Source organism: Ipomoea triloba, chromosome 7, assembly GCF_003576645.1.
Source record: "Ipomoea triloba cultivar NCNSP0323 chromosome 7, ASM357664v1".
Classification (NCBI taxonomy): domain Eukaryota; kingdom Viridiplantae; phylum Streptophyta; class Magnoliopsida; order Solanales; family Convolvulaceae; genus Ipomoea; species Ipomoea triloba.
Window position 1 is genome coordinate 8,945,775 of NC_044922.1, and position 19,946 is coordinate 8,965,720.

The 19,946-nt window shown below is 31.2% G+C and overlaps 2 protein-coding genes across 2 annotated transcripts; both read left to right on the forward strand.

The window, feature by feature from the left end:
* The first annotated feature begins 3,776 nt into the window (after window positions 1-3,776).
* On the forward strand, window positions 3,777-6,693 carry LOC116025383 (trans-cinnamate 4-monooxygenase-like). The gene is made up of 3 exons (XM_031266601.1): window positions 3,777-4,699; window positions 4,908-5,041; window positions 5,875-6,693. The coding sequence occupies exons 1-3, from the start codon at window positions 3,915-3,917 to the stop codon at window positions 6,471-6,473; spliced, it is 1,518 nt and encodes a 505-aa protein (XP_031122461.1). The 5' UTR covers window positions 3,777-3,914; the 3' UTR covers window positions 6,474-6,693.
* Window positions 6,694-17,932: 11,239 nt separating this feature from the next.
* LOC116024074 (ubiquitin-conjugating enzyme E2 4-like) lies at window positions 17,933-19,713 on the forward strand. Its single transcript, XM_031264978.1, has 3 exons — window positions 17,933-18,244; window positions 18,669-18,773; window positions 19,570-19,713. The coding sequence occupies exons 1-3, from the start codon at window positions 17,933-17,935 to the stop codon at window positions 19,711-19,713; spliced, it is 561 nt and encodes a 186-aa protein (XP_031120838.1).
* Window positions 19,714-19,946: the final 233 nt, after the last annotated feature.

A 19,946-nucleotide genomic window follows, 5' to 3' on the forward strand; every position in this document is an offset into this window, starting at 1 on the left:
GCTTACCCTTCAGGGAAAAATAGTCAAATGAGTGTTCAATTATATGCAGGTATGTCATTACAATTTTGAACTCTAAAAATCTCTAATTGTACCCTCATATATATATATATATATGTATGTATATATATATATGTATGTATGTATATATATATATGTATGTATGTATATATATATATGTATGTATGTGTATGTATATGTACATATATGTATATGGGTTCCGGATCAGGTGAGGATCTATCATTAGGTAAGGACCGTGTGGACTAATCCAGATCATCCACGTATCATCCATGTATATATATATGTATATGTATATGTATATATATATATATATATACACATATATCTGTATATATATATGTATATTTGTATATATATATATATATATATAATACTCAGTGTAAAAATCTTAATTATATTAAATATATTTTAAAATAATAGTATATAATTTTTTTTAAATTCATAGTTGTAGAATTTATATTATATTAAAACTAGTATTTTTACATGTGCAATGCACGGAATGGATTTATTATAATATTTTAAGAATATTTGGATCGATATATAATTATATAAATTATAAAATCAAATATTATATAGTACAATTGAAGACATGAGTTTGATCGATTATGTTTTCTGATGGGGATATTGTGCATGGGTTATGATATTGTCCAGGAAGAGAGGCACGGAGTCCGACCATCCGAGGTGCTGCCGGCGGGCACGCTGGCCACGCCCAACCGAGGCGCGATTGGCTCACCCGGCGCGTGGCCTTACCGTGGCCTGGCGCCCCTAGTCGCATGGTGCGGCTAGGGAGGGGTGCAGGGGTGTGATGCGGCGTGTGGTGTTGTGGCGCGGTGTGCAGTGACGTGTGGTGTGGCATGTAGTAGTGATACGTGGACCACGTGGCCCAAGGACTAAAGTTGGATCTTGAAGCGTACACGTGGACGGGTCAAGAGGGGGAAAAGCTATTATAAATAGGGTGTCTGGCTTCTCATCAAGACATCATCTGAACACCACAAGCACTATAGCCTAGTGGTCTAGAGTTCTTACTTTCAACCCATCTACCTGGGTTCGATTCCTATCTTTAGCACAACTCTTGAATAAGATTCAGGAAGAGCTGGTTTTACCTTCTCTGTGGTTCGATTTTCCTATTTTTAAAAGATCGATATGTAATATGATTTATGTAATTATATTATTACTAATTAAAATAAATATGAAAAAAAATGAGAAATAATTTAATTTTAATTATTATAAAAATAAATCCAACGAACTTAATTACCATAATAATTATTAGACAATTACACAAATATATGTGTAATTATTCTTTTATACCTTAAGTATATTCATATTCACCCTATCGCATTTTTAGTTTTTTCTTCCTCCCCCATATCTGAATGAATTAATTGTAATTATTATAAAAATCTAACAATCCAGGTTTAATTATAATTATACTAATATCTGTGTAATTAATTTCTATTACCATAATAATTATTAGATAATTATACTGGCTGAAAATATTGTATTATCTATGTATTGAATAATGGCTGAAAATATAATAAGCATCCAAATATTCTTGATTTCCATTCGTGTTTTCTACCATATATACGAAAATGAAAAATGTAAACAAAATATGTACCATCTATATAGAAGTTGGTCAAAATAGAAAACCAATTATACCATACATAATATTACTAATTATGTTATTATTTATTACCTAATTAATATGTCTTTTCTACACGGTATATGCAATTATGTTAATACATGAATATAAAAACAATATTATCAATTAATAGATATTAGTTAATTTTCATTTTTACATTTTCTTACCAAATAAGTTTTATTAATTATTTGAGCAATAAAATATTTAATTAATTGACTACAAAAGTTAGAAAAATAAAATAGGAGGATTTTACTTTTATATATATATATATATATATATATATATATATATATATATATATATATATATATAGATTAATATGTCTTTTCTACGCGGTATTATGCAATTACGTTAATACGTGAGTATAAAAACAATATTATCAATTAATAAATATTAGTTAATTTCCATTTTACGTTTTCTTACCAAATAAGTTTTATTCATTATTTGACTAATAAAATATTTAATTAATTGACCACAAAAGTTTGGGCGGTAAAATGAAATAGGAGGATTTTACTATAGATTATAAATTATAATTGATAATTTGAATAATAATTATGATATGATTAATATTACTAAAGTAAGAATTTTAAATATGATAAATTACTAAATATAATTATGGCAACAATTAATTATAATTTTAATGAAATCAAACTTATTTCTTCTATTACACTAATATATAATGTTACATACATTATTACAATTGAAAAATATAGGAAAAGTCATTATATATATATATATATATATATAAAGTGCAATTAATATATTTTTACAAGTTACCATCAAATATGCGGTTAACTACAAGTTTTTAATTAATTTGAGGAGTTGGCATGATTTTCATAAAGAGACCACGAAGATGCCGTAGTTAAACAAGAGTTTGTCTCAATGATCGGACGAAGAATCATAAAAGCTTCATTTATTGGCGTCTTAATCCAACCTGTTGACCTTCATCGAGATCTCTAGTTAAACTGGTAGAGATTAATTAGTATCATTTCATTTACACTCTATAAGTATTACAATTTTTATATCATGAATCAAAATTCACAATGCAATGTGAACTCTGGTACAGGTGTATGCGTTTTATATTATGAATTTATATACTTTAAAAGTATGAATTGTGTACCTGAAACAAATTAGTAATTTATGTGTATTGTAACACAAACTATGTACTTAAATTAAATTTAAAAAATAAGTAAATATATCACATATATATATATATGTATTTGTGTTATAAATTCTATACTTTTTAAATATGAATTCTGTACTTCATCATTTTGATCAAAGTTCATAATGTTGGCTATGTTTGGCAAACCTAGCTGAAAGCTGAAAAGTAGCTGAAAACTGAAAAGCTATAAGCTTGAAGCTGAAATCTGAAGAGTTGTTAAGCTAGCTGTTATGCTTAAAAGTGTTTGGTAAAATTAGCTTTTTGATAAGCTGATAAATGTAAAAAGACTTAAAAGGACATTTTCATACAATTTAAATAGTTTTAAATTTAAATAAGTTTGTTTATATATTAGAATATAAAATAGTGAAATCAATATATTTTAATAAAATATAAAGTAAGAACACATATATGAAAACGTATAAAGAAAAATAAAATGTTTATAATTCATAAGATTAGAGCATACAAAAATAAATGTTCAAACACAAATGTCAAATTGAAATTACAACCAAACATATTTTGAAGATAAAAAGTAAAAAACGTTTAGCCAAAAATGTTTTAATTGGGAAGGGTAAAAGATTTCATTTCTTTAAGATAATAAGGTTAAAGATGGAAAAAAAAGTTAGGAAGCTACTAGCTTATTTTGAAACGCTACCTAAGGTTGCGTTCAAAAATAAGCTCGTATTTTAAGCTACTAGCTTATTTTAGTAAAATTATCAAACAGTGTTTATAGTTTATTAGTAGCTTAAAATAAGCTATAAGCTCCTAAATAAACTCTGTCAATCAGAGCCGGATTATGATGATATTATTTTTGGGCATGTTTGAGCGTATTGTGGTAGTTTAAAATAAAGACGTGAGGTAGGAAAGTTTGGACACAAAATACAAAGGCTAAACATAAATATAAACATATGTGTGACCAAAAGTTTCATGGGTAGCAATAGTGCCCAACTACCACCACGCACTCTCTCAACCTAACGCCCTCTTCTTCTTCATCAACCATTCTTGTTTCTATAAATAAATTCCCCATTCTCTTCTCTTTCCCTCACTTCAATCCCTCTGATTATCCCACCTACCTTTTTCTACTAGCACTAGCAAGAAACCATGGATCTTCTCCTCTTAGAGAAGACCCTTCTTGGCCTCTTCTTCGCCATTCTTGTCGCCATTGTTGTGTCCAAGCTACGCGGCAAGAAGTACAAGCTCCCGCCGGGTCCTCTCCCGGTGCCGGTGTTCGGGAACTGGCTCCAGGTCGGGGATGACCTGAACCACCGGAATCTCACCGATTACGCCAAGAAGTTCGGTGACATTTTCCTTCTGAGGATGGGGCAGAGGAACCTGGTGGTGGTGTCGTCGCCGGAGCTAGCGAAGGAGGTTCTCCACACGCAAGGGGTGGAGTTCGGGTCCCGAACCCGGAACGTGGTGTTCGATATCTTCACCGGGAAAGGGCAGGACATGGTGTTCACCGTCTACGGCGACCACTGGCGGAAGATGCGGCGGATCATGACGGTGCCCTTCTTCACCAACAAGGTTGTGCAGCAGTACCGGCGAGGGTGGGAGGACGAGATCGGGTTGGTGGTGGAGGAGGTGAAGAAGAACCCGGAGGCGGGCAGCACCGGGATTGTGCTCCGCCGCCGCTTGCAGCTCATGATGTACAACAATCTGTTCAGGATTATGTTTGACCGGAGGTTTGAGAGCGAGGAGGACCCCATGTTTAAGAAGCTCAGAGCTTTGAATGGTGAGAGGAGTAGGCTGGCACAGAGCTTTGATTACAACTATGGTGATTTCATCCCCATTTTGAGGCCTTTCCTCCGAGGCTACTTGAAGATCTGCAAGGAGGTTAAGGAGAGGAGATTGCAGCTATTCAAGGACCACTTTGTTGAGGAGAGAAAGTAATTTTTCTTTTCTTTCTTGGATTCATCTTTACATAATTTAATTCACTTCAACAAATTCATATATATATATATCTTTAAAGCTCTGCATTTGGCCTTGTCTAAATATATCCTCTTATACCTTGGGATTGGGGATTCAACCTTTCAAAAAGAAGTGTTTTATTTCAAGATTTATTAGTCTCTGAGATTCTTGGTTTGGATGTTGCAGGAAGCTTTCAAGCACAAAGGGCATGGACAACAACAGTCTGAAATGTGCCATAGATCACATTCTTGAAGCCCAGCAAAAGGGAGAGATCAATGAGGATAATGTCCTCTACATTGTTGAGAACATTAATGTTGCTGGTATGATTCACCACTCTCCCACTTTTGTCCTTATATTATGGAATATCCTTGCTGTTTTTTTTTATTTTAATTGAGTAGGGTCGAATTGCATATTTACATAAGTCTATTAATTGACCAATTTGTATGCTTCTGTGAGATACATTGAAGTATGCAAATCTAATTTGAGAACATGAATTTTCAAACTTATCACCTTTGACTACAACTATACATGGTTGGGCTGATTTGTTTTTGGCTCTGTTTAAGTGTGGAGGACTTATTTCAACTTGATTGATTCTTTTTTGTTAAATCAAATGCTTACCACTACTTCAAAAGCTATATCGACCTCTGCCCAACGATTCCCTAGCCACCAATTAATGGGCTCCACCAACATTTTTGTTTTTTTATTTCCCTAATTCTCATTAAGTTAGAATTGGTGACAAGGGACATTGAGGAGAGGCTTCCTTGGTGGTTGTTTGATTTGGGATTTGGTGTTTGTCATGATTTGAGCTTCCCCTTTACTAGTGTGAGATGGTAATATCTCCACATCAGCATGCTAATTGAATGGTTTAGAAATAGTGGTTTTTGGGGATTGGTTGGTGGCAAAGAACACCTGATATCTCACCTACAAAGCTTGCTTCAAACAATATTATGTGTTTTACTAATCTTAAGGATCACTCCTGACAGAGACATGTAATTCTTCTGTTTCATGACTAAACTATTACACTTCCTTAAAGAGATTATTGTGGTAATTGATTACATAAATACTAATGAAACCAACATCTAAAGAGCTGAAATTAGTGTCTTTTGGTAAGACAATGAGTAATATGATGGATGGATTATTTTATTTGTTGCAGCAATTGAAACAACCCTGTGGTCGATCGAGTGGGGCATTGCAGAACTGGTTAACAACCCGGGGATCCAGAAGAAACTTCGCGAAGAGATTGATGCAGTTCTGGGACCGGGAGTTCAGCTAACCGAGCCAGACACCCACAAACTTCCATACCTTCAGGCCGTGATCAAAGAAACACTTCGTCTTAGAATGGCAATTCCTCTGTTGGTCCCCCACATGAACCTCCACGACGCCAAGCTCGGAGGGTACGACATCCCTGCAGAGAGCAAAATCTTGGTGAACGCTTGGTGGCTAGCTAACAACCCCTCGACCTGGAAGAACCCGGAGGAGTTCCGCCCAGAGAGGTTCTTTGAAGAGGAGAAGCACGTCGAGGCCAATGGCAATGACTTCAGATTCCTCCCGTTTGGCGTTGGCAGGAGGAGCTGCCCCGGGATCATCCTGGCCTTGCCAATCCTCGGAATCGTGCTGGGGCGCCTGGTTCAGAACTTTGAACTCTTGCCCCCTCCAGGACACTCCAAGGTGGACACCACAGAAAAGGGTGGCCAGTTCAGTCTCCACATCTTGAAGCACTCCACCATTGTCATGAAGCCAAGGTGTTTTTAACTCTTCTTGTGTTCTATTACTTTTTTTATTTTTATGAGGTTGTGAAGGAATTTATTTTGTTACATGATGATGGTGTTGTATTGAAAGATAAACCCCCAGGCCACCTTGGATTTTCACCTAGCTTGTTCTACTTTTATTTATTTAAATAACAATATCAGTTCAATAAGACGTGAAATCCATGGAATATCTATTCATCATTAGTAGTTCAACTGCAACAAAATTGCATGTGTTTACCCAAATCTATGTATATGCCCTTTGGACACTCTTCCTTTGTCCCCAACCAAATGCACCCTAAAAGAAACCAAATGCACCCTAAAAGAGTAAAAGATACTCCCTCCGTCTCTAATTGTTTGTCTCATTTACTTTTTGCACGGTTTTTAATACAACATAACAAATGATACTAACTTTTCAATTTTGCCCTCCAAAAGTAGGTGTAATTTGTACATAGTACAATTGTACTTGCCTTATTAATGGTCTAAAATTTGAAAAGTCAAAAGGGTAAATTGGGAAATGTAGAATGATAGATATGTTCAATTTTAGAAAGAGAACACTATTTTGGGACAAACTAAAAAGGAAAGTAAGACAGGTAAAATGGGACGGAGGGAGTATCCTAAAAGATTACATTGCCGTACATCAAACTCATCCCTAAAATAGGCCAATTATTGTCCACAGAGTGCTCAATGTATATTATATAAAATAATGTATTTTTAGTATTCAAAAAATATATCTTTTCAAAACTCAACGTACATTTTTAATAAATTAAAAGTATATTATTTGATAATAATATGATTTACACAGCTTCGTCATTGCGTCGACCATGGTCTCCCCAATAATAATTATCTAAAATAATATACACTAAATACACCTATCAATCTTACGTCCCACTCCACTTGGATTTTATTTATTTATTTATTTAATGTTTTTTAAATGCAAATAGAAATTGAAAGATTCCAAATCTTGCAATTCTTTCACATACAGTTGTACTTTTTTTTATTAAAAAAATAAACTTTTGGCTCTGTTGTGTACTTTTACGTTTTTTTTTTTTTTTTTTTGGAACCTTTACGTTTTTAATAATAATAATCTATATCTATATCTACTATACTAATAAGAGCCAAAGAGAGTTAGGCCTAAAATGGGTAGCAAAAATGGCGGTAATCAAATGGATGGTTCAGATGAATTATTTAATCAAATAGATGGCTAAGATAATTCAGATTAATATTATTCATAGAGATTACCTAATTTAACCTTACTTTTATGATTTTCCGTTAAGTTTTCCGTTAAATATTCTCTTATCTGTTAATATTCTGTTAACTTTTAACTTACCCATTAATTTCTATAAGAAAGGTCTTAGGTTCGAACCTCATCTCAATCAAATTTGACATAATTAAGTTTTTCACTTTATTTTACTCTTATTAAATTAAATAAATTAGTAGCTACAACAAAAAATGATACATATGTATTTCTTTAATTTAGAATTATGTGTCTACAATACCTTTATTTGAAAAATTATTCATTATCAAAAAATTGAATTAAATAAGAGAAATAATTTCATTAGTTATATTGTCTTTATTTTTTCTCATGCAAAGATTCTTTAATTCAAATTTATCAATTGATATTCATTACATTGTCCATTATCTTATTTTTACAATATCTTGTAATTAAATATCAAAGTTATAGTACAAAATAATGTTATATATTTATTTACCAAATATTTTATTAATACTATGAAAAAAAATTTAAAATAATTTGAAGCTAATTATATTAACTACTTGGGGATTGGTTGACAAAGAGAGTACTCAAATAGTCTAATAACAAATTGAAGCGGAATCACTCTGTTTTACTCTTATTGAATTAAATAAATTAGTAGTTACACCAAAAAATGATACATATGTATTTCTTTAATACCATGAAAAAAAAAAAGAATAGTTTGAAACCAATCATATTAACTACTTGGAAGATTTGTTGAAAATGAAAGTACTCAAATAACCCATTACCCAGCAAATTGAAGCGAGAAACTACCTTTTAATATATTTGCAATACATAATATTTCAAGTTTTGGCTCTGTTGTGTACTTTTACGTTTTTTTTTTTTTTTTTGGAACCTTTACGTTTTTAATAATAATAATCTATATCTATATACTATATATAAAAACAATTTCCTCCTCCCAAATTTCCCCCCCAAAACTTAGGGGTATTTTGGTAAAATCATTTATTTTATTTATTTATTATTTTATTATTTTATTAATTATCCATCCTATAATATTATTATGGTAATATATGATAATGATAATATGATGATATGGTAATATTGTCAATATTAATGGGTGATGGGTGATTGGTGATATATAATTGATAATAGATAATATGGTATATGGTATTATTCTTAATATTAATATATTAATATATAATATATAATATATTAATATATACTAATATTAAATAATTAATTGGTGATTATTTTAAAAAAGAATAATTAATTGGTGATTGGTGATTAGTGATATGGTAATATTGTTATATATTAATATTTATATTTATATAGATTGATATTGATATTAATTAATTAATTGGTGATTGGTGATTAGTGATATGATAATCTATATCTATATCTATATATCTATATATATTTATATAATTGACATGTAATTAACTATATTAGAATGAAAAAATTATATAATATTGTAGTAAAATTTTTACATGTCAATCATCTATATTTACATAAAATTAAAATTAATTATACTTTCCTTTTGAAAAATCTTCCATATTATGTTTATCCTCCACTATATAATGATGAGAAATGACTCTTCTCTTACAACGTACCAATACCTGTGCTCTCACTATTAGTTAGAGATCTATAATCTGTAATTCTACGAAGTCGAAGATCGAACTTTAACACGCGTAGAATTGTTATGGTATGCGGTATGATTTAATTTTTAGTTGATTCATTCTGCATGTTGGAGATCCTTTTGGTGTAGTCTGCATTCCATAGAGTATTTTGTAGTACTGTGATTTAGTTTGATTTTAATAGCTCAATATGCTTTAATTTTTGCTGATAAGGTTTCAATAATAGCTCAATATGCTTTAATTTTTGCTGATAAGGTTTCAAGTAGCTAGCAATATGCTTTAATTTTTGCTGATAAGGTTTCAAGTAGCTAGACCAATTTTGCCATGGGCGTATCACGTATGTAAAATTACAATTTTCAGAGTGATTGTAGTGAACAATCAAATGTTTTCTATAATTATATATTTTAATCACATTACTTTGATTGGTAATTTCTAATGGAAAAACATTGTATTGTAACTTTGTATTACAAGATTTTGAATGATAATACCTTATTTAACTATCCATCTTTTTAGTTGTATTGTGCAAAATAACTAGCAATCTACGGATGCTCATCTATATATTGTAGAATTTGTAATCTTGATCTTCCCCATTTACGGATGCTTATGTAATTTGGTAAAACTGGTGGTTACTATACTTGAATAAATCCTCAATTATTCATTCCAATTGTTCGTTTTACCATTCCAATTCTTCATTTTATAAAAAAAAATGGTGCATTGGAAGCTAAACATGGGTCATTGTATCATTGATTGTTGATTCCAATTATTATAAATCTTTATCATTAATTGCACAATACTAATTCACACTTATTAGTTAAAAAATGGTGATTACTATACTTGAATAAATGAAATAATAATATTAAATTTTGTAGCCTCGATTTAAAATCTATTATGTTAATATAATAATAATAATAATAATAATAATAATAATAATAATAATAATAATANTTGATAATACACATATTACATCCATAATTAGAGGAGATTAACAAAATTATGATAATTATTTCAATTCACGTATTATTATGCTAATTCACATATTATTACGTCCATACAATTATGTAAATTATTTCAATTCACAGATTATTACACATATAAAATTATGCTAATGGTTACTTTGGAATAAAATCTTAATAATTATGGTCATTGAGAAATTAGTTCAAACATTATACTTTTATTAAACGATTTTTTATACTTGCCGTAATTTTATCTAATCAATTAAAGAAATTAATGGTACACATATTACGGACATAATTAAAGAAAATTAAACATACACATATATATTACGGATAAAATTAAATAAAATTAAACATACACATATTACGTCCATAATTAAACGAAATTAAAATATACATTATTTTTTAATTATAATATATACTCCATAATTACCATACTTATTCATAATACATGGACATCATAATTAGCATAATATTAATCTATACTATATATAAAAACATAAGAATAGTAAATGCATATTTTAAATTTTAAACAATAGTAAAGGTAAATTAAAAATAGAATGAAAATATTTCAATAATAATATTCTATATCATTAATTAAAAATAGAACAGAAATTAGGTAAAAATACCAGTGGATCTATTATTCTAATTGACTAATTAACTGAAAATAAAAAAAAAAATCGACTAAAAATGAATCTGATGTTACTAATTGATTGAATATATAAAAGGAAATGAATATTAATAATTGACTGTAAATAAAAAAATATCCATAATTATCTAAAATGAAAAAGGAAATGGTCATATCATTGCAATTTAATTAAAAAAGGAAAACATTCTACATCATAAATAATAAAGGCATATTATAAACAATATTAAAGATAAATTAAAAAAGGAACGGAAATTAAAAATGAAACGAAAATATTTCAATAATAATATTCTACATCATCAATTAAAAATGGAACGAAAATTAGGTAAATATTACTACGTAATTCTTTTTCTTTTTCCTAGATAAGGTTGCCTGATATTAATTTACACATAACAATCGGCACTAATAATTAAAAAAAATTAATAAATAGAAGAATTGCCAGAGACGTCTGTTTTTTTTTTTAAATTTTATTATTATTATTATTATTATTTAATTATTTTAATTAAAATTATTTAAAAAGTTTATTTTAAAATTAGTAACCACCATGTCATCACAATTGTAGGTAAACAGGTCAATTTCGATTTTTTTTCTTTTTTTTTTTTTTGAAAACATGTCAATTTGTACTTAATTGCATGAGTTTATATAGTTCAGGAATCCAATTGCATTCTTTTTTAGTTCGATGGCCTAATTGCAGTTTTGTGTGTAGTTCAGTGGTTTATTTGACCATTATTCCGATAAAAATGATATTACTAATTGATTTAAAATATAAAAAGATCGTAATCTATATTCTATACTATATATAAAAGTAAAATCCTCCTATTTCATTCCCCGCCTAAACTTTTGTAGTCAATTAATGAAATATTTTATTTGTCAAATAATTAATAAAGCTTATTTGTTAAGAAAATGTAAAATAGAAATTAACTAATATCTATAAATTGATAATATGTATACTCACGTATCAACACTATTAATAAAAGTAAAATCATTATCAGGAAAAGAAAAGGATATTACTAATTGACTGAAAATTATTTAAAAACTTTAATAGTTAATTATACTTTCATTTTGAAAACTCTAAGTTATTTAAACTTTAAAAAAATTAATTGAACATGGGTTGTTAGATTTTTATAATAATCAAAATTAATTCATTCAAATATGGAGGAGGAAGATAAAACTAAATGCAATATGGGGAAAATGAATATACTTAAAGTATAAAAGTATAATTACACATATATTAGTGTAATTGACTAATAATAATTGCCTAATAATTATTATGATAATTAAGTTAAGCATTGGTCGTTGAATTTATTTTTATAATAATTACAATTAATTTATTTCTCATTTTCTCATATTTATTTTAGTAATAATATAATTATATAAGTCATAATATAATTATATAAGTCATATTACTTATAGATCTTTTTAAGATAATTTTAGACAAACAAGTCATATATTATTCAATTAATTGAGTAATATTTTTGTACTAATTTTATAATCAAATAAATGTACACGTTCAATATTAGAATTTTTTATAATTTCATCTTTATTTTTATTATCTCAATATATAATAAAAAAAATTTATCCACGCCCGGGTAATTGGACAATTATTTGTTCTAATTCAAAGGAAAACATCAGAAAACATAATCGATCCAATCAATTTCATCAATTGCGCTATATAATATTCGATGTTATAATATATATAATTGTATATTGATCCAAATATTCTTTAAATATTATAACAAATCCATTCCGTGCAACGCACGGGCGAAAATACTAGTAATAATAATAATAATTCATTGATGGCCATCTAGGGATTTTAAGTGCTAGAAGAGTTAGGCCTTCCCCATCTTTTCATTTTGACACAAGTTTTTAGACCAAAAAACTAACCCATAAATTTTTACACAAATGGGAGAATGAGTTTTTAGCCATATTTTTTTCAATGCAAATATGAGTTTTTGATAGAAAATGGTGGACCCTGCACAGGAAGAACCTGCGCATGTGAGGCGCAGTCGTAAATCATACTTTATATATATATATAAAACTTTTTTTTTTCTTTTTTTCTGTTTTAGATTTTGTTTTATTTTTTTCTTTCTTTTTTTTTTTTCCTCCACCCCATTGCCTCTTTCCTAACCATACTTGCAAAAACTCCTCAAAAACCACATCAAACTTACAACTATTGAAGAAGGCCTTAGCATTGTGGACCGTGGACCGTGGACCTCTTTCCTAACCATACTTACAACTAGTTATACTTATCGCAAATTATATCGTGGACCGTGGTCCACAATGCATTGTGGACCGCGGATCAAAACGGCGTCGTTTTGATTAATGAAAACAGACGTATGAATTCGCGCAACTCACTTTCAGTTCATATACACTGCAGTTACATTTCAACACAACTATCGTTACATTTTGATATAACTACAGTTTCATTCGATAATATAAAAACACAAATGTGAAACTGTTATTCAGTATCAGTTCATATACACTGCAGTTACATTTCAACACAACTACAGTTACATTTCGATATAACTACAGTTTCATTCGATAATATAAAACACAAAAGTGAAACTGTTATTCAATATCAATTCATATACACTGCAGTTACATTTCAACACAACTACAGTTACATTTCGATATAACTACAGTTTCATTCGATAATATCAAAACAAATGTAAGGCAGTATCTTTTGAGATGAACTGTAGTGTCAATTACGGGCTCCGTCTCCCACTTAGCTTACTGAAACGACGTCGTTTTGGGACCACGGTCCACGATATAAGAACTGTATACTTATGTGATTGTATTAAATATAATTCAGCATTGTTGCGTTAAATAAAACTTATAAAATATATCACATTCAATAATCTATTCATTACTTTCCTCAAGTGCACTAACAACAATAAAATGTTTTGATTTTATTTAATCAACTTTACAAGACAATAAAAAGTTTTTATTTTTTGGTGATAATAAAAAGTTAGCTGTGAAATCAGACCAACACAGTACCCCTCCCTTATAGAAATCAAGAAGCAAAGTAGTTATTTCAAAAAAGTTGATAAGTGAGTGGAACATAATGTTTTTATTAACAAGTTATGAGTTAAATTTTTGTTATTATTTCTCTTTTGGTGAAGTTCATTGCACAATTTTTTTGTGTAGTGACAGCAAGGGAGATCATTATCTGCTCTAAACTTTCTCAATTACTTTTAGTTAAAAGAATCAATATTTCCAAAGTTCGATCTTGTAACCACACCCATTTGAAATGATAACAAGGTATCGTCACACTACATAGTATTTGGCAGATATGATAACAAGGTATCGTCACACTACATAGTATTTGGCAGATTATAAACTCATTATTTTGTGAAAAAAAAGAAGAAAGAAAAGTAAAATGTAAATGGTTAGAGCTTCTCCTTTTGAGTTGTTATACATTCAATTATGGTTTTTGTTAGACTAACGTATTTTATGTGTTAGAATAATATACTTTATGTGTAATAAAATTTTTGGGGTAAAATAATAGATTTTGTGATTTAGAATAATGTACTTTCTGAGTTAGAATAATGTACATTATGAGCTATAAAAATGTATGTTGCGGTAGGTTGCGTAAAATTTTTTAAATGACGTTTTTGGACTGTGATCCACACAACAATAACTGTTGGCCAATAGTTATACCATGGACCTAGGTCCACTTTGCGAGGTAGACCCATCACAATTTACATACTGAATATTCACAATTCAAATTGTAAACATTCAGTATATAAATTGTGAACATTCAGTATGCAAATTGTGTATTTTGATCCTGGCTCCATCTTGCAAGGTAGACCTGGCAGGGCCGGTCCTGAGCACGGGAGGGATGGGCGACCGCCCAGGGCCCCATGCGAGAAGGGGCCCATCCATATATATGTATATGTATACATATATATTATAGTGTTATAATTATATTTAAAAACAATCCAATAGGGTAGCTCAAGTGGTAAGTGAGCTTTCTTTGTAAGGAAGAATTTTGGGAGAATGTGGGTTCAATTCCCATAAATGACAATTTCTCTTAGGCTGGCTCCCACAAAATTGTGGTTGTAGCTAAAGATGAGGAGAACTTTTTAAAAATATTCAGTGTTTTCTTTTTTTTTTCTTTAACGCATCTAATGAAAATTTGAAACAATCTAAAGAAAATAAATGTATTTCATGTTATTTGAGATTATTATTTTTTAGTATTATAAAATTTTAATTTTAATTTTTTATATAGGGCCCATTTTTTTAATTTCGCCCTGGGCCTCCAAAATGTTTGGACCGGCCCTGAGACCTGGTCCAAAACGACGTCGTTTAACTAAGTTAGTGAGGAGTTGACGCGCGACGGATTCCGTCTGTCTAATCCCTATTATATGTAATTCTGTGTATTCTATTGAGTGTTTATGTGTATTCTATTATATAATTTTGTACATTAGTAATTTCAATACGATACCTCATGAAATAGGAATGATAATACTTATAGTGATTCTGTGTTTTCTATTGAATGTTTATGTGTATTCTAGTATTTAATTATGTACATTAGTAATTTCAATACCATATCTCATGAAACAGAAATGCTAATACTTAGGGTAGTGATTCTGTGTATTCTATTGAGTGTTTATGTGTATTCTAGTATATAATTCTATGCATTATTGGTTTCCAATACCATACACAGAATTTGTGTAAAGAATACACAGAATCCGTATAAAGAATACACAGAATGTCAAAACATAATGCATAGAAAATTATCACACAAGTACAAATAACTAATCTTAGTGTGATTTCAAAAAAAAAAAAAAAAACTAATCTTAGTGTTTACACTAGTCCAATTGTTAACACACATAATCCATAGTCATAATGCACATAATTCATAACCATAATGTACATAAATGATAACACCAAATACACAAACACATCAAAACCTACGCATAACTCATCTTACACTACTCAAGTTATTAACATACATAATTGAAAGGGATGTACAAAATTCGTGGACAGAATACACAGAATATCATCACAAAATACACTGAACTCATCTTATAAGTTAACAGCCGAACGAGAAACAGAATTTCCAAAAAAGTCATTAATTAAAAGAAATTCAAAACGACGTCATTTTGGATCGGGGTGCACAATGTATTTTGCACTCTGGTCGATGATATAAATTGCCATGGTCTACAGTAAAATTGCCTCTCCTTTTCGGCTAAAGTTGGTATTTTCAGCCCATTAGAGTTTAAGAGATTCCACTAGTATATAGTCCAATAGGCTCATTACATTAATGTGCATGCGATGCCCGTTTAAATACTTTCTCTTTTCTTTTATTTATTAATAAAAATATCATTTTATATTCATAGCTTTACACACACACACACACACATATATATCAGTTAATTTATAAGTAGAAATTAATTTTAAAATAGCGTATCATATAATCTCTATTTTGTTAGGAATTTGTTTGTTGTGCCCATTGGCCATTAGCTCTAACCGATGAACATTACAGGTAAATAGAAAAGAGATAGAGAGAAGAGATAGAGAGAGTGAGAGACAACAAAGAGTAGGGAGTTTTTCATTTCATTAGCAATGTATATGTTACAAGGGACATATATATAATACAAACAATAACGGAAATACATAATGGATACATAAATACAGAAACAGTTACAACCGTTATATACTTTATAATAATGTCCACTACTTAATATTATTTATAACATTTTTAAAAGAGTTAATTTCATTTTTGGTCCTAGATTTATAGGTGGTAATCCACTTTTAGTCATTCTTTTTCAAAACACTTCTTTTTTATCCTAGTATTATTATGACATGACCATTTTTGTCATCCGTCAACAAAATCGTTGAAATGTCGTAAAATACAATGACATTTTTCAGTGAACCACGAGTGAGCATAGGACGTAAACCCTTTGAGGCTGGAGGACCAGTTGACCATCAATGATTTGTAGCAAGGTCGGGAGTTGCGAAGGAGGAAAGCCTTTAGTTTGGAGACATGAAATACATTATGAATTTTTCAATTCTCAAGCAGTTTTACTCTGTATACCACAGGACCATTGCGTTGCAAAATTTTATTAGGACCATACCATCTCGGGGATAACTTATGGAATTGTCTAGGGGTAAGAGAATGTTGCTTGTAGTGTTGTAGACGAATCTAAACCCACTGATTAGGCTCAAAGTTTACTTCCTTGTGATGATTATCATATTGTTCTCGCATATGAGCCTGAGCCTCGTGAAGGTGATGACGTGCATGGGCCAGAATTTCATCTCGCGTCTGTAGGAACTCATCCACAGTAGCTACTCGAGCAGTGACTAATTCAAAAGGGATTAGGTGAGGAGGATTACAACCATAGACCACCTGAAACGGGGTTGTCTTGAGGGAAAAGTGAAATGAAGTATTATACCAATACTCTACCCATAGAAGAGCGTTTACCCAATGACTTGGATAACTACTAACAAGACACCACAAGTACATCGCAATTGTGTGATTAACCACCTCCGTTTAACCATCATATTGTGGGTGATATGCAGATGAAAAAGACAGTGTTGTGCGACAAAGCAAAAAAATCTCCTTCCAAAACAAACTCGTGAATGATGGGTCACAGTCACTAACTATACTCTCAAGAATTCCATGCAATTTAACAATATTAGCGTAGAAGATAGAAGCTACAGAAGATGTTGTATACGGGTGAGCCAACAAGATGAAGTGAGCGTATTTAGAGAAGTGATCAACAACTACTATGATCACCATTTTCCCCTGGACCTTCGGAAAACCAACGATGAAATCCATGGAAACCTCTGACTAAATCTGCTCCGGAATAGGGAGTGGCTGTAACAAACCGGAGGGGTGTGTGTTCTCACACATGTCCTCCTGGCAAATGGTGCACTGGGCAATGAATTCCTTCATAGATTCAGTAAGCTTAGGCCAATAAAATTCCCTCTGGATGCAATGGATTGTCTTTTGAACACCCTCATGAGTGGAGCCCTGAATTTCGGATAGTACAACCAGAATAAAATTAGAAAATGGAATCAGAACCAGTTTATTACCTTAGAAGACTATCACTAACAGTCCATACGCCGGTAGAGTCTTCTGTTGCGCGGGCTACCCATGCACGCCCTTCTGTTGTCTGTGCGAGCTCATCCCAGATATCCTGTAGTACGGAGGAGCAAAGGCATAAGATGGCAAACAGAGTACTAGTCTCTTTGTCCCACTGTGAGAGGGAACCTGCCACAACATTAAGCGTCCCCGACTTATATTCCTTCCACCTTGAAATCAAATCCCAAAAGTTTGCTCATCCAATGCTATTGAGGGGAGGCGATGAGTCATTGCAGCAAGTATTTCAAGCTATAATGGTCCGTTTTGATGATGAATTCCCTCCCCCATAGATAGTTGCGTGAGTGGCATACAACATGAGACAACCCAATGAGTTCATGCTCATAGGCTGGCAATTTCAAGTGCCTATCGGCCAACTTGCGACTGAAATAAGCGACAAGGTGCCCTTCTTGGTGTAATATAACGCNTGCATATTACTCCAAATAAACGTTAATAGAAACAACTTTTGTGTATCCTTCACAATATTCCCTATGGTGTTCTAGAATATATTTGAAGTTTAACAAATCTCACTGTATACTGTGTATGGTATTCCGTATTCTAGAATGCTCTCTGTGTTTTAAAGTTACACACCAGACACCACAGAATTTACGATTTCATATGAGGTTAGTGGATTTAGATAATTAAATTGTCTTTTACCTTTTTCAGGTTGCCTTTAGAACCAAGGTCTTTCACTCAAACATCAACAGCAATGGAAGTATCTGCCTTGATATTCTTAAAGAGCAGTGGAGTCCGGCATTGACCATATCTAAGGTGTGCTCTACTTCCTCTTTTTTTATTTGGAATTTTTATTCTTCTTTAGGGCATCCACAGCAGAAGAGAATAGGAGGATAATGTCAGTAACTAATAACCATGCTTTGATCTTGGACTGATGTGAGAACCATTTTTAATGCATTTCTTATTCTTGCAAATAATGGTTCATACTACAGTATTTTCTGACAAATTAAAGGAAGGCAAAGGGCTGCTGTGCGCATCATGCGCACAGCTGGGCGCCCATGCTGGCGTGGCCTGACAACTTCACGCTTTATTATTATTATTTTTTTAATTTGATTTGTTTTTATTTTTTATTTCCTCCCCTCTCATTTTCTCTTTCCTATCACACTTACAAAAACCCCTCAAAAACCGCGAAAAAACTCCATTGATAAGGATGCTCTTAGTCCTATGCAGATAAGCCAGTGTCATCATTACACTTGGACAAAAAGAAGACACCTTGGACAATTTTAAAAATTAAAACCGAATGATTTGGGGATTAGACTTGTTCCATGCGCATCCCACTTCATGTGCTTGCAGAAACATGTTGACCCTAGAATAGTACAGAGTAGTATTTATTTATTGATATTTCTATGATGTTGCATAGCATTCCTCCCTCTTGTAGTTTTTTGCCTTAAAAAAGTATAAACATCTCAAAGGGTAAGGTGGGGTGTTAGTTTCTGAAAAAAGTTACTCTGTATAACACAACTTTGGAAATCCATTCATTTTGGATTTTTATTGGAGTTTTCCTCTCATTTGAATGTGTAGCCTGATTGTGCTTTCATATTTATTTGATCAGGTCCTCTTGTCCATCTGTTCTCTATTGACGGATCCAAACCCGGATGATCCACTCGTACCAGAAATTGCTCACATGTACAAGACTGACAGGGCCAAATACGAGGCCACTGCTCGGAGCTGGATGCAAAAGTACGCAATGGGATAAAGGCGAAATGCTACCGGGGATGTCCTCCAAATATGTGTAACTTAAGTGTTTTAAATTTTTCATTATTCTTGATTCAATAAGTTGTTCGCAAGGAACGTAGTATTGTAGTTTGTGCTTGTCCAGTGGTTAACTGGTTATGAATCTTTTAATTTGTAAATATATTAATATTAATTAGACAGATTGATGTAAGGGGAAACTGTATTGTAATGTCTACTTTGGTTTCAAGCTGTTTT